Raw genomic sequence first — 16,526 nt, forward strand, 5'->3', positions numbered from 1 at the left:
TATTTGCAACCGTTTTTAAGATTTCTGAGTCTGTACAGAGAAACGCCGAGATCTTTGACAGCCAAATGCCTCCACGCTGTCCTCCGGCGCGTCCTTCTGCTGTGCCTCGCTCGCCCACCCCTGACAGATCCAAACCCCACAGCTCCGAAGGCCGGGTCACAGCCACGGGGGTCTGGCTCACCCACCTGCGGGGAGAAAATTAAAAGCTCTGATTCATATTGAATTCATTCACTGCATTTCAAAATCATCTGAGGGGTCTGGATGATCACAGTGTTAAAATGATTCTGCATTTTCTAAGACAAATCTGTTGGTGTTTTTCAAGGCTCCTTCAAGAGATGAGGCTGCACATTTCTAATCATCAGTCACTACTTTGCTTTTAAACTTTCTTACCACAATACTGACTAGATCGTTTAGAATACGAGGAGACAAGGGAGCAAGCTCGCATACTGCAGTAATTTTTTATACTTCATCTATTTATGAATTTATTATGAAAAATATTTTTAAACATATGAAACCTGCTTTTTGTTGTGAATTTTAGCAAAGTAGTGAATACATTGTACCGTGTATCATTTAAAAGGTTTAATTAAAAGTAAACATTTGGCAATTAATATCTTATTGTTGTTTTATATACTTCTTAAATACCTTTATATACCTCGTGTGGTTTATTACTAGGAAAAAAAAAATCAGTTTGTAAGGTATTCTGTTCTACAGTGCTGTGTGGCCTCCTGCTCTTCCACAAGGTAGGACCTAAGCACTGCTGGTGTAACAGAGTCTGTTAACTCTTCCTCTTACCCCTATCACTGTCCGTCACTTCTATAAGTGCCCACACACCGAAGCGTTTCAAATTGGGAAGCTCTCCAGCATTAACTGGCCGGAAGAGGAGGAATGAAAAGCAAAGTGCTCAGTGCTGGAGAAGCGCAGACCACCTCTGAGGTGCATACAATTGAGTCTAAACAATGTCGTTCAACTGCACCTTCCCAAGGGTCCCAGTGTGAGATCCTGGATTTCACTTCATTGTGTGTCAAGAAAGCAACACACCTCTTCCTTTTTGCTTGGCTCTGTACTTCCAGCATCAGCAGAGGAGCATTTTTGATCCGCAGGAGCCAAATACTGAATTACTTGGTTCTTGTTGTATCTACTCCTTCAGTAACAGCCTCAGAGAGCAGAGCAGCCATCAGTATTTTAAAATGAAATGGCCATGCTCTAAAGCTGCTTCCTTAAGAGTGCTGGGGATAGCTGAATTCATTAGTTAGTTCTCTTATAATGACACATTATTTACTACAGAAACACTCTGGATGTCATTATACGTGTCACCAGTGAGCACAATGCTACAGAGTCAGTGAGAGAAGTAACGCAAGGGTCCTGCTCAACATGCACTTACTCTTTGTAGGTACCGACCTTCGTTTTTTGTGCGTTTCACATGTTCTGCTCATCTAGTGTCTAAATCCATGTGGGGAAAACACAACTTACCCCAAAAATACAAAGGGAAAAAAAGCAAGTTGTGAATTCCAAGGCTGTGATGAACAAAACGTAAGATCTTATACAAAGCCGGGGTTCAGTTATCTAAATAACGCCATTGTTGCAATACGGTCCTAGAATACAAGACGTGGAGCAGTTCTCTCTAAACCCTGTAAAACATGTGGCCTTCAAAAGGAAGCCCCTGCTTTCACAGCGTACACCAATGAGGAGCTCATCACGTGTCACCTTGTATGATCCTTGGAACCTGCCCGTCCTGCTGCTAATAAGCTCTCATGGTATTTCCAGAGCAGAAAGAACACACACCTGGGGCAAGGGAACCAACCAGTTTCGTCGCTGTCTCCCAGGTCATCTTCCAAAGCACTATGTGACATGCAGACCACAGGACTGATGAGGGAGCAAGATGGAAGGCCCCCAACGAGTGGCCAGAATCTCCCCAGGACACCCTTGAAGATGTGAACATGCTAAAGGGAGGGCGGGGGGGGGAAACACCCACCACACACTGAAAAAACTCCAAACTCCGCTCTGACCTCCACTGTCAAACTGGCAGCAAGCACATCGACAGACGCCCTTCTGTAAAACCACCAAGGCCCGAGTCCGGCTGAAAATCCCCTTCTCATTCTGAGGGGTGTTCTAACCTGCTCAACAGGCGCTGCTTCTGCTTCAGCAAGAGGTCAGCAGAGAGACAGGCGGAAACCCTCACGAGGTGTGAAACCGTGAGACATGGGGATCATGACCCCAGCCAGCAAAATGCAATGTTTTAGTTAAGAGCAGCTGAGTCTCGGGTCTAACTTAGCGACACCAAGTAAACCCAGCTTAACTTCACCATTAAACCCCATTGGAGCTAGTTCAAATAGGCACCAATTCATTTGATTCGCAGAAGTGACTACAGACACAAGTTTAGCACACAGATTCTGCAAACCATTCTGTTAGAGCTCCTCCCTTCCACCATCACCGAGAAACACCTTTTGAATGAGAAAAAGCTGACAAATGGCTGACATTGACATTCTGAAAATCCAGAGCTGAGAGAGCACGGCCACGTCTCTCTGCCAGTCTGTCCACCCACTGATGGAACAAAAACCCAAACACTATGGGGCCTTTCAGCCGTGCATCCCTTCCACGTTTCACAGAAACAACCTTCCCTGCGTCACATCCACGCCACAGTCGCTGACTGTCTTGCTGAAGAAAGCCGGAACAATTGTCAGTGTTCTACAGCACACAAACCCAAACCACAAACCATAGCTCTTACTAGAACTGACTCATCTGAAACCATCCGCAGCAAAACTGGGGGTAAATAGATCCTTCCCAGCAGCTGGGAGAGGCTTCAAGAGCACCAACTCAAGAACTCCTCTCTCAGACTCCTGGGGCACAATTTCTGTTGCTGACAGGAAAAACTTAGCAAATGCTTTGCACTTGTTTGAAACCAAGAAAAGGTGTGGATGAGAGGAGCTAAAGATCTGAATGGACACTCTCAGCTGCTGTGTTTAAGCACGTCGGCTTTGGGAGGGTCTGCCAGGTCCATATGACTACTCAAAAAGCCGGAGTTCAGTCCATGAAATGGGAGAACCTGAAATACCGTGGAACTTGGAGAACCATGTGGGCCAATGGCTTTACACTTTACTACTTAGGGAAAAAGGCAGCAGCTGCTCAGGAGCTGAGAGGGACACGTGCCAGCCCTCACCACCACCTGGAGAATCCCAGTGCACAACCCTCCCTGTCTCTGTCAGAGGACAGATCTCTCTCCGCTTCCAGATAAACGCAGTTCTTACGGAGATGCTCCGTGAATGTGTTTAAGAGGAAGGAGTCTCCAGTCTCTTGCCTACAGTTAAGGCGAGTCCAGTGCAGTCACACAGCAGCTGCTGGGGAGGCCTGCCAAGGGTGAAACAAGCTCCCACCTGGACACAGGTTGCACCAGGACTTTGCTCTGAAGAGGGCATTTTTGAGGCCTTTTAGGAGGCAAGCCACAGGTATCTTCTCGGAGAGCCAGATGTTCATTTGGAGAATAATCAGAGCTATCTTCTGCTTCAAGCATTTCACTATCTTCTGCCAAAAGAACAGGTTAATTCACCAAAATGAGAAATAATCCCCTTCAAAACCTACAGGTGATAGTGGAGACACGAGCCCAAGCCATGCGTGAAAGCAGACGGGGATCCTTGCACCTCCCAAAGCCCAGCCCAAATCCCTCATGTGTTCTTCTGCGTTCTTCCAGAGTTTAACAGAACCTGGACTTAATACCTCCACTCTGCCAAAGCGCATGGTCCTGCACGGGAACATCTGCATCGCTGGTCTAGCTGGGTCGGGGCGTCTTTTGATCCCCTCCACTCACTCTGCAGAGCAGAGCAGCTGCCAACCCCCCCAGCTGGATTACTGCTGGATGAAGCCTAACGCCCTCCACTGCAGATCTGAAAGCTGTGCACTAGGTTCAGTTCCACACTGACAGCCAGCAAGAAGCTTTCAAGCTTCGTGGTGAAAACATTCACTCCAGAGGATCTGATCCGACATTCTTACCAATAGTAGCCGACCACTCCCACCGCATCGCCGAGGCTGTGTTTCAGCTCCCAGCGCCACTGGAACACTTTTAGTTTTTCTCGATACACACAGTTCGATGACGCCGTATCACAGCACATCATCATGCTGGCGTTGCTGAAGAACGTAAGACACAGTAATGGCAGCAGGCTTGTCCCAGAAAAAAAATGATCGAGTGGTTTTTGGAAAGAAGTAAACTACCGCAGAACACTTCAAGAGCTTATTGTGAATTGCTGACATCTTTAAGACAAGCTGCCTGGATAGGATCTTTTCTGAAAAAATCTGCAATTTGGAGAGATTACTGTGTAACGAGCAGCACGAGTATGTTCTTTGAAGGGTTTTGAGTTGTTTGGGGTTTTTTTGATACAACAGAAGGTATCAAGAATTAAAACACTACTACACAAAAGGCAAATTCTACTTACAAGAAATTTCAGCAAGATCCTCAGAAGTCTTTTAAAAGGGATTTCAGTGATGTCTTTGTGCACATCCTGGTCATTCGGGTTGTTTCGATGGGACATTTTAAACTTAGGGTATTGTAACATCTGACAGCTTCCCTGAGTCACGACTGGAACACGTGAACCTAACGTGGGGGAAATACTGTCTAGTTCAAAGAGGCCAAAGTCAAAGCTGGAAACACATTAAAGAAGTGAAGAGCCAGGTACAAGGACTTTCAAAGAAAGGAGAGCAAAAGTTAAGACAAGGTCTTAGTTCTTATCTAATAATAATTATTGCTTATTTCTTATCTAATAATCATTCATTCATCTCACTCATAGCTGAGTAATTGGAAAGAACATTTTACTAAACTCAGCTTTCCTTAAGAAATCTGAAAAAAGCACTTTTCGAGTACTAGAGATTGAAAGTTCTAGGGATTTCCGCATCTTGGCAACATTAGTTACGTTAGTAAAAATTCCTAACAAAGAGTCGCTATATTTCACTTTAAAAGTATCACAGGAGGAGATGTTAGAAATCACAGCGGTAACTCAGATGCACTCTTTTAGGACACTTGTTCCCAGAAAAATTCCATCTGTACCACTGAGCAAATAGGAGTCATGAAACTCAAAGACTCAGAGGTCTGTCAGTGACGCTTCATTTGTAAGACAGAAAATAATAACAATCAGTGTCAGCTTTTGGAGGGGTCACAGGAGTAAAGGTAACAAGTCTTCTGCTGGAATTCAGTGCTGAGTAAGACAGGTGGAGTGGGAGGTCTGCCTGAGCCATACACGAGCACAAAAGATTTTCCCAACAGATTTAAGCAGAAATGTGAACAGGAGCGGGACCTGCTGAGGGAGGGACGTACAGGCTTTTCTACTCACTTTGCAAAGCGTGAGTTGTGGCTACACTCCTGCCACCAGAGGTACTTCCAAATCCTATCCATGGTGTAAGTGCCCAGTGCACATGAACATCCGACACGTCCCTGAGGAAGCAGCTCGCCTTCAGGCTCCAGAGCTAGAGCCACGCGGTGTGCTGGCACCACTAGTTAGGGAATACACAACCAGCAGACCCAGCTCGGCGCTGCAGTGGAGTGGTAGGACCACCTGGCAAGTGGCAATAGCTCCAGGTGAACATCCTCAACGGTAACGCACTATGTTCCTTCAAGTCCTTTCTTAAAAGTTTATTTTTCCTGATACGTCACCAAAATATTTGCCCAGCTCGCTGTTTCACCCCATGTGTCAGTACTGACATTCCTCTCCTGTGTTTTACAGCCATATCCAGACACATTCACCTTCTCTGCCCACTGTCTGGGGAAACAACTCCCTGTTCTTGGCTTTGTACAGATACAGCCCCAGCTGTGGTGGCACCCCAGTGCGCTCCCAGGACTCCGTCACACGAAGAATCACACCGAAGACAGCTCAGGCAGACTCATCAGGCACCACTTGCAGCCCTGCAGTGCAGACACCACCTAAATGGTCTAAGAGGGAGAGGCCAAGAACCTCCTTCCATTCAGGAGAAAACCAGCAGCAGCCTGGCTTGCAGCCAAACCGTATTTTTAGTACATGTGCATTATAAGCTGATGTTTCCAGGAGGGATGAAATTTAAAAAGTCTATACAGGGTTCCTTCAGGAACCTTTAGAATATTTTTTTGGGGGGGAAAAAAAGAAATAAACTGAACATTTTCTGTTCTTCGTCAACTTCCACATTTTTATTCCTTGCTTTGTTGAGAGCCGGACACCACCTGTGGAGAAGAGCTCTGCAATACGCTGCAGTGGTGACACAACGTGACTTTGAATCACCCTGACGTTTCACAAAACCATCTTTCTGAGTAAAAATTTGGCATAGTTTGCAGTTAGCTGGCGCATTACAGAAAGGTGCTAAAGGAATACGTGTGTATCTGTTTGTTGTACCAATGAAAAACAGACGAGTACGTGCTGCTGGAACACTCGTCCAGGGCAGAAGCAGGAAATGCACTGCTGGGAGCAGAGTCCTTCCCTACGCCAAAAGCTACTTATGAAACATGAAGAGTGAATGACTCAACCATCAGGAGAGTAGAGAGAAGGATTACAGCAAGGAAACGGCAAGCGCAGCCCTCACAGCAGCGGTGTCCTCTTCACAACGCAGGACTCTGACACCAGGGAAACAAGCAGGGAAGAAGGTGGTCCGGAAGCCACCACCAGTCTATCACAGCTTTTAAACTTGCATTCTGCTAGTTCTGCAAAAACTTAGGAAAACTGAGGACCCACAGATTTTTGTTTGTGCAGGTCCTAATTTGAAAAACAAAACAACAACAAAAAAAACCCCAACCCAAACCAACCGTAAAATCCTGACTAGCCCCAAGGAGAGGTTACGTGGTATTTGGGTGTAGGTTGGCTTTGTGTTTGAAACGCAGTTGGCTCGTGTTCTGCAGCTTATGTCACAAGTACCTACACTGTGTTACAACAAATTAACACAAAAACATTTTCAGAGACGTCTGTTGCACAAAAACTTTTTAAAGTATTTTACAAAAATAACATAAAATAAATTATTTTTTTTTTAAACTGAACAACCTCAAAATCCATGAACCGAACAACACCTAACATTGACACAGGATGAAATCTCTCACACTAAAGGCCAGTTGATGACCACGGTGGTATACAGCTTCAAGTAAATTCCTAGGCACTTTTTGCTCAAACAGTGGTCACTCCTTCAGTGGAAAACTCCAACTGCCAGAAACGCCTAAAACGTAATTGCTAAAGCTTCCTATCAGTTTAAATTCCTCAAAACCAGTGCAGGTAAAAAGGTGGAGACAAGAGCCTGGGAACCGTGCCCCACGGGACAGCCGGTGTCAGCCACTTTCCTGACGTGACCGTTCGGCTGAGCTGGGGTTCCAAGGCCAGCCCTCTCCACCTCACACGGACATCGCTATTAAGGCCTCACACATCAGGGCAGAGAGGAGCTGCAGCAGCCCCCGACTCGCGGGAAAACGGGTAAAAAGAACGGCTGCAGGGTTCTGTGTGAGCGAGGCCAAAGGAGCAGCAATGAGCGGGGCCTTGCTGCTATCGAAGGAGCCCTTGTTCCTTGGGGAACACCAGGCAGTAACACACTGTGCTCTGCACCAGGCAGACCGTAACCGTGGGGCAACCCCAGCACCACACTCCGACACCCAGATCCCCAGTCCCCAGGAGCTAAACCTGACAGCAAACACAAGGAGGTTCTGTCATGCAGGAACTTAAGTACCAGTGACATGTGTAAGCCACTACGAAAAATTGCTGTTAAAATAACAAACAGAACGAATAGGAGGACAACAAAGGGCAACTAAAGCAAGAAATTACATATTCCAAAGCACTTTAAAAAGCATTATTGATATTTCATATACTGATATCAAGTATATTAACATACTTAAGTTTACTTAATATAAGATTGCATTAATTTAAAAGGTAGAAATTTTAGAAAGCAGCAGTTTGCAGCATGATTTTAAAGGACAGTTTGGTTTTGGGGAAGAAAAGCAAGACACTAAGTAGTCCTTAAGAACGCATGTCACCTCAATGAGGTGCAAATTTCTCCAGCTGGAAGACCAGGTCTACAGCAGCATCAACATCTGGTACAATATGATCCGGTTCTACTAACCCAGGGTCAAATCGGAAATCCCTGTGGCCATGGAACACCATTTCAGTGATGGTTTCTGGGGCGTCCGAGGGTACCTCGCTGTGAGGGTTGTAAACCCCAGTGCACACGAGAACAGACCTACAGCGGGCAGCGGCTGCGGACGCCAATTCATTCTCCCAACTACTGCCTATTTCATCATCCTGAGAGAGCGTGGCAGCGCCTCCACCACCCGCAATTTTGGCCTGAATCCGTGACTTTGAACCTTTCCTGGACTCCTCTTCAAGGTAGCGATTGTAAAGGTTAGCACCATAGACGTCGGTCATGAGGTTGTCTCTGGAAAGGGAAACAGAACGTTTGGTCAGCAGGACGATTGTAGTTGTCACGCTTCAACGGATGGAAGACATCTGTACCGTTTCAATTTCACGGTTTATTTTATGCTGACGTGGATGTATGTGGACAGGAAGAAATCCACTCCTACGGCTACTTTATTACCCCATTTCAGCATGACCTATGGTAAAAGCGAGTAACTCTGCATACGGAAACTGCAGACGGCAGCAGGGGGAGGGGAAGTCAAGGAAAGGTAGTAGGCAGGCCATGAATGAGCTGATTATACCTCCCAGCGTCTTGGGGATCCTGGAACAGTCTTTAATACAATACAGCTTTATCTCTTCCTGTGAAAGGGATTCTGTGACGTGACAGCACACACAGTAGCATATGACCAAGCTTACCAACCTCACAAATAAACTTCAGCTCTACATTCTCTCATAACTATCATTTACTCAAAGCTTGTTCTTGTTCAACCAGTAAACCCAATCCTTTTCGCTAGATTTGCACAGCCTACTCAGAAATTTAAAAAAAAATCATCAGGAAAAAAAAAAATCAGGAGAAAGTTGCATATAAACCAGTTCTTGTGCTTCTAAAAAACTGTACACAGAGCGAAGCACTCCTAATTTTCAAGATTAGAAAGAGCGAGGCTCAAAACATTCTGAAAAGGACACCACAGCCTCAGGAACGTTGGGTGGTCCCAGTGGCATGAGAAACAAACCAGGATGTCATTTTCTTGGGTGTTTATATCGCGGGCAGTTGCCTGCTGCCCTCCTTGGACTGGCAGTACCTTACCCGACAGCATAAAGTGTTTCGATAGGCTGCTGCCACTGCCTAAGGGCTGCCTGCGCCCTGATCAGGTATTCCGCGTACTGGTAGGTCAGTTGACTCGGTTTGCCCATCAAGGCCTCGTACTTCAGATCTTTGCCGGTGATCTTCTTGTAAATGTTTTCCAAACAGACCATGAACGTTCCGTGCCCAAACCTGCACAGACATAAAGACAAATCAAGCACAGATTAAAAAAAAACACACAAGGGTTTTATTTCATTATCTTTTAGGGATAATCACATCCTCTCAGATTTCCTGTAACTCTCAGATTTCCCTCTCATTACTGGGACACCACAAGACTGATCTATTTTTAAGACAGGGCAGGGGACTGAGTGAGCATGACTCGCGTTTCAGCAGACACCCTAGTTACAAAAGTGATGCTTCTGGAAATCACACCCAGCCTGTGACCTGCTCTCTGCGCAACCCAATGGAACCAGCTACATTAGCAGTGAGCAGAAACACAAAAGGAAAGTTGGTGTCACACAGAAGGAAAATTGATCAGTACAATAAATGAGACAAACTACTTCAGAAGAGCTGCTAGGTAACTTCTGATGTGCTTAGGTTAGTGTATCTGCTCAAACCAAGTATCCACAGCCTAAAAAAACCCCAGAACACCAACACCGTGAGCATCAGACGCCAGCAGAGATAGATGAGGTGCGCTAATAAAGAAATTAAGACTCTAGCGGCCTAGAAATCAAAACAGTCTTCTAAGGAAAAAAGCTACAAAGAAGGAAGCAGTTGCAGAACTTTCAAATGTGGCACCAGATTAGCTTTTCTGAATTCTCAATTTACTCTTCACTCTTTCTCCCCATCCTGTTTCTAGCTTTGTATTGTGAAATACCAATAAACAAGCATAGAATTCTTCACAGTAATTGTTAGCAACAGCTTCAAACAACTTAGCCATGGCATTACATTCCAGCTGCGAAGGTAACGACGCTGACAGATGCAACCTCATCATACTGCTGAACTCAAAGGAGAAAACCAAACTTTATCCCGGACCATTCCAAAACGACACAACTGAAATGCCGTTTCAAATTTATGTGTGTGTATATATATACATAGGGTGCCTTACTGCAGCCTGAAACACATCAGTCTTTCGCCAACATGCTAATTAGAGATGGCCTTTGCACCCTGGTCAGGATATCTGGCCAGATCTTCGACCCAGGATCAAGGCAGCAATCAAATCACAATAATAACCATTTTTATTTCAGTGTACGTACAGATTTTAGGCTGGGGGAAAGGGAGGGAAACAAAACTCTTAAAGAACTCCTTCTGTTGAAAGCAAAAATCAAACAAACCCACTCTCTGAGATCACGCCGCCTTGTTCTGGGCATTCTAGTTGGTTTTAGTCATGTTCTCTACAGAGCTCGCTCTGCTGTCCTCAGCTCAGACACAGCCAGTGCTCTCAACTGGCCGGGTCGGTTCTTTACCCTACCAGGAACTGTTGCGGAGAAAAGAGAAATACCAAAGAAGGACCTAGTGAAATGAAACAAAGGCCTTGATAATTCTTTCATTTTTTCCTTTGAGCTGAGACTCTGAGGCCCTCAAGCAAAAACTTCTTTCCCCACTCTTCTGGGAGTGAGGAAAACAAAAGGTTTAGAGCTTAAAGGCAGTTTTTATCCCGAGTAACAGATTTCCTGACTGCAATAATGTAGGCAGTAATAAGGCAGCATTTGATGAAAGCATCTTGCTTTAGAGACGCTGTATTCAAAGCTGAGATCTGCTGAGAAGCTGCACCAAGCTCCTAAGAAATGAGGAAACCCTGAATAAATCACGAAATACACGTCTGACAATCGCCCTTACCTCGGAGACTGTGCCTCAGCCACCCACATCAGATCCATGTTACAAGCCAGCACAGGAATGTGAGGGTAATTTTCCTGCGAATACGGTTTTCCAGGGTAGCCACTTGTCAGCAGAACATCTATTATCAGCTGGAGGTTGGTCTCCCATCTGACTGGCTCCCCAAACAAAACAACAGCTGTGAGAACAAGAATTACAGAACAGAGTTATGAAATTAGTTACCAGAGCACCAAACCTCTGACACTAGAGCTTGATGTAAAGAGACTGATCAAGTAGTTTGGAATAACCATGAACTGATGAAAGAGTCGCACTGACTTTACCTTCGGGGTTTGATGTATCGCATATCCGCTCATCACAGAAAATCTCAGGAGTTAACAAGACCCCACTCAAAATCTACAGCTTTAAGAAATTTTTTTTTTATTGGCTAAGTTTCTCCATAGCGCTACAAAATACTGACTTCTGAGTTATATTTTTAAGTCTTCCATACCTTTGTGAATTCTCTGTTTATAGACAGTATTTAAATAATCCATCAGAGACGTTATTTGCATCTTAAAACAAGATCTGAATGTTGATTTTAGACATTTTTCTGCTCTCCAGCAATAGTCTGATACGGGTATTTTTTTTTAATCCTGAAGTCCAGTTTCTACTTTCTACTGTCCTTCAGATGCAGCGACTGAAACAAGATGATCCTCACCTACAGCTCTAAAGCGACCACTCGGAATATTCTAAGAACAAGACCGACTATTTCTGCACACATGTCGATTCATTCCTTCTTTTAGAAAGGAGACACCCACAGCCTGTTCCAGGAAGGCGAACAGGAAAGCAGACCTCACTGGTGGGCTGAAACTTCAGGGCTGGAAACGGCACGCGTTAAAAACCAGCTTTATCACACACGATACATTCCAAATCAATACAGATGTCATTAACAAGGAAAGTTCAGAGTGTCTCAGCCAGCTTGCTCAGTGCCCAGCAACCCCAAAACAAACTACAATTATAAAGTACAATAAAGATATTTCATCTATGAATGGATAGTCGCAAGTCAAATAAAGATAACTGACCCTCGATCTTGGGAAGCTCCACAGCAGAGGGGTACTGCAATAAGAAAAGAAAGTGAACGTTTTCTACAAGACTCAACATCTAGCACTCTCTTCAGCAGAATAAATTCAAGTATAGCTCCCACGGCTGCCTTCAGCAGCTCTGAGAGGAAATCCACGCTCTATTTTGGCATATACCTGAAGTCAGTTTACTTAGAAACTTGTATTTTACAAGTCCGAAGGGAAATCTTGTGGCCAGTGCTCTACCTTCGCCAGCCTCCTACATCCATTGAACTGCCTCTGGCAAGCAACAAAGCTTCAGTTGTTTAATTCGTTTGTGCCTGAAGGTCTGGCTGTTTGATTGTTCACAGCCACAACAGGCCTCTGGTATTAACAAGACGTGAAAAACAGCTTCTGAAATGCAGTTCTTCAACTTTCTGCTCAGAAGGAAAAATACACTGAACACCACATCACACACGTGCTAAACAAACAAGGGTTTGCACTTCCTGATTCACTCCCTGTGGTGGCAAATACATTAACCGCTTCTTGAACTCGGGAAGCAAGGCAAAAGGTGATACAACTGCCTCAGGGGTTTCACGAGCCACAAAGAATTTCTCGAGTTCACATGGGAGAAATCCGCTCTGTGTGCTGACCCTGAGCACATAAAATACACATGTGTTTCCCATGTATATACTTCTTTCTGAAATGCTGCACAGGTCCGTTGAAACCATGCTGTCAGTACTGTGAGTATTTAAATATATTTAAATAATAGTATAAGCAAGAAGGAAAGTCCTTTGGAGAAAAATTAGTTCTTTGCAGAGCATTAATTTACAAAGCATTAAAAAACAAAGCAACTTCACAGCCTAGAAACAAAACCAAGACAATCCTATACTGAAGAAAAAAGCTTATTTTACCTTCCACATGTCTGAGGAAGGTAATCAGTTTCCCAAAACAGATCTTGAATTAGCTATCTATACTAAACAGTAAGACTTCCGACCACAGTAAGTTACAAAATCAAAGATTATATTAAAGAATTACCACTGACAGAAAAAAGTCTATACAGCTGTTCTTGAAAATGCTGTAATAAAACAAATAAAGCAGCAGAAAAGCAAAGCCAAAATACAAGGTAAGAACATCAGTGTTAGCTCAGTCACTGAAATACTGACCCATGTTACAGAGTGTAGTCTACTGAGCCAACAAAGGATTTTCAAACAAGCCTACACACTCACCAGAACATCAGGTCTTCTGTCGTGGTCAACCACATCTAGCAGAGGGTGCTTCTCTCGCAGCGTTTCGATGGTAATGGCTTGACAAAACCCAAGGCTGGAAAAAGACCAGTTAAGGACACAGAATTGCTTCTATTAAAAGATTTTTAAAATTATAACTCTGTTTTAACGTAAGTTTTACCAGTTTATCTGGTAAAGCAACTTATTTAGGAATGGAAGCAACACTTCAAAGAGTGACTTTCTTCTCCTGTGAGGTAAGATCACCCCATTATTTATAAATGGGAGACTGGTGTGTTTGAAATCTGAAGCCAGAATGATACATAAAATCTTCACAAAATATGGGATGGCAAGCAAGAGGCCGCTCTACGCCTGCAGCACTCCAAGAGCCTCCTGATTCACATAGCAGTGCTCTCAAATGCTGATAGATGCCAGTAATCTAAACTTTGTTATCAAGAGGTAATCAAACCACAGCTGCTCATTTCTGGGAAAAGCAGTCGAGGTGCTACTCAACGAAGACAACGCAAATGAACAGAAGAGCTATTTAAATCTATCAGTTACACAAACTAAGCCATGTGACCTTGCACTGGAATTGCCACCACAGGCCATTGGGACAGTTATTTTCAGATGAGATCATCCCATAGGAAAATGCTCTCTAAGAGAAATACGGGTTTGGTCTTTGGGATTTAGTCTTGTAATACTTTTCTTTTAGCCTTGCCTAACAAATTTTGACAGTTAGCTGGAACATTCCTTCAGTAACTTTTTCTCATCTTTGTATTTGAAATAAAGTCACGCATCTATTTTTTTACAACTAATTTTAACTAGCTTTAACTAAAATCCTGAGGACGGAGTTACTTCAAGGGGGAGCAAAGATTATGGAAAATTACAGTTTAAAGCTTTGATATACCCCCATTATATCAACATAATCCAAGTTCTTTTGGTCAGTTAGGACAGAAGCAGCAAAATAGGAGAGAGATACTCTTGAGCGATATCAAGAAGTGGTCCTTGTCCAGACACAAGAACACATTTTTCATGGTAACGTTTGAACATCCGCAGAGGACTGTGCGACATCATCACTTGATCTTGTGAGATCTGTTTGGGATTGAAAAACAAAAGGAGTCTGTTGTTGTTCAGAGAAGTTATTTACATGTACATTTAATTAACAAGTTCTCTGAATTACAAAACCATCATACAGGTCTACCTAAAGCCCTACCGCATGATTTCCTCCTAAGTTTCACAGGGGGCCATTGATAATATGCCAGAAAAAAAACCCTACATTCCTCACAAATGGCCATACATGCCCCTTTCGGCATCCAGAATTACTCTGATCAACCTGAACACCAGGTTTTCTCTCCTAGTTTTACAGAATCACCAAATTCACTTAGAAAAAGGGAAGAAGGATCCGACTGCGGCCTCTTTGCCAGGCTGCAGCATTGATTTAAGGGTATCAGAATTCTTCTTTTAGTTTATATATCCCCATTCCTTCAAAAGGTATAAAACCAGTAAAATCATTATCCTGGAAGGACGTTATTATGAATCGCTACTTATCACCCTTACAGATCTAAAAAACCCAAGTAATAATGGAGAAGCCCTTTCACCCACGGCCATTTACCACTTCTCTCAGTAATGCTCAAACAGTCTCCAGCAACAGAGAAGTCCGCAGCACCCGCAAATCCGCGGGGAATAAAGTTTTACCACTTGTATTAACAACATTTCAGGGGGCTTAAGGGAAAAACAAAACTGATTAACTGAGCCGCATTTAACGGAAAATAATACATTTAACACACTCGCCATTAAGCAAATAACTAAATAAACAGGATTTAAAGTACTCACTGGAACTCCCAGCAGATGAGACAACTGATCAGCTTTCTTCTGGCGAAGGCAATCCCCTGCATTGGTGACAAACACTACAGGCACCAAGAACTGTCCCTGAGAATTCACGAGCTTTTGAAAGGCTGTCTTTGCGGCGGGGATTGGAGTCTTTCCTCGGACCAGCACACCATCGATGTCAAAAAGGAACCCAAAGGACGGCTGTAGGCTGAGCTGTAAGAGATAATTGAAAAGAACGAGTACGTTAGTTATGCTGGTGTTAGATAAAGCTCACGACAGCTCACCAGACACCTCCACGGAGAAGGGATGGATCTCTACTGCACATTCTAATGTGCTTTTAGACCTGTTCATACACTAAAATCTCTACCGTGACAAGAGGAGCCCTACAATTCCCTTTTCCTTACAACACAGCCTTGTGAGTTCCACCTTGCTTTACAAGCAGTTCCCAAACGTGTCAGAAAACAGGGACAAACTGAGTTAAGCCCGTAAAAAGAGGTAGAAGTGAAAAGCTGCACTTCAGGGAGTCTCACTCTCCTTTGCTGGGCTCATGGAGGTGAGACAGATGAGCTGGGGGTTAACCTTAAGGGGTATTTTACAGAGAGAAGGCTGTCGAGCAGTGAAACCTTTCCTGAATTGGGCTGGAAAAGGATGGACCAAAAAGTATCTAAACTTCACTTCTCTCCCAAGCCTAAACCAGAAGCCAAGACTCTTGGGATTTGTGATGCCCTCTTTCCTCATTTGACGAAAAAGGGAAGATTAAGTGCCGAGACTGCACGTGATGGGGAGAACGGGCACAGAGACGACTCCAGCCAATGTGGTGGGACACCATTTGGTACTCACAGTGTCTCAGGACACACAGACAGCAACCCAGCCTGCTGTTCTTCCCATGCAGGGAGAAGGGCATTTTGCCTCTTTAAGCACCACTTTGTTCCCCATCAATTATTCATCCACTATATTCTTCCTCCCAACTGGGTACAGCACAGAGACAGATGCTGCTGCCACCACCACTACAAGAACTATGGAGTTTCTGACATGCTTCTCCACACACTGGCCTCTCACTGCTGCCTTCTCTAAACCTATGGCACACACCAAGATCTGAAAAACCATGAGTATACACACACACACCCCCCCTCAAGAGCGCACAGAGACAGATGCTCCTGCCACCACCACTACAAGAACTATGGAGTTTCTGACATGCTTCTCCACACACTGGCCTCTCACTGCTGCCTTCTCTAAACCTATGGCACACACCAAGATCTGAAAAACCATGAGTATACACACACACACCCCCCCTCAAGCCCAACCTAACAAAGCCAACACTGTAAATGCATCGCGTTGTCACTGACTTAATGAGGCAGCTGGGTGTTGCTCAGTTCCATGCGCCAGAGCTCCCCCGGCAGCCCTCTCCTCTCTCCCCTCTGTTTGAACACAAAACCCTCCCCAAGCATCGGCTCCAATGCGTCTG

General features: G+C 44.4%; 1 protein-coding gene across 1 annotated transcript; it reads right to left on the reverse strand.

Moving 5' to 3' along the window:
• Nucleotides 1-7,958: 7,958 nt before the first annotated feature.
• LOC104501327 (cat eye syndrome critical region protein 5-like) lies at nt 7,959-15,274 on the reverse strand (the record flags this gene model as incomplete). The annotated part of the gene is made up of 7 exons (XM_010145119.1): nt 7,959-8,355; nt 9,142-9,330; nt 10,978-11,152; nt 12,033-12,066; nt 13,238-13,331; nt 14,211-14,323; nt 15,065-15,274. Coding segments are annotated over 7 exons (1,212 nt in total), but the record flags the coding sequence as incomplete, so codon positions are not given.
• Nucleotides 15,275-16,526: the final 1,252 nt, after the last annotated feature.

This window comes from Buceros rhinoceros, unplaced genomic scaffold (assembly GCF_000710305.1).
Source record: "Buceros rhinoceros silvestris isolate BGI_N320 unplaced genomic scaffold, ASM71030v1 scaffold24911, whole genome shotgun sequence".
NCBI lineage: Eukaryota > Metazoa > Chordata > Aves > Bucerotiformes > Bucerotidae > Buceros > Buceros rhinoceros.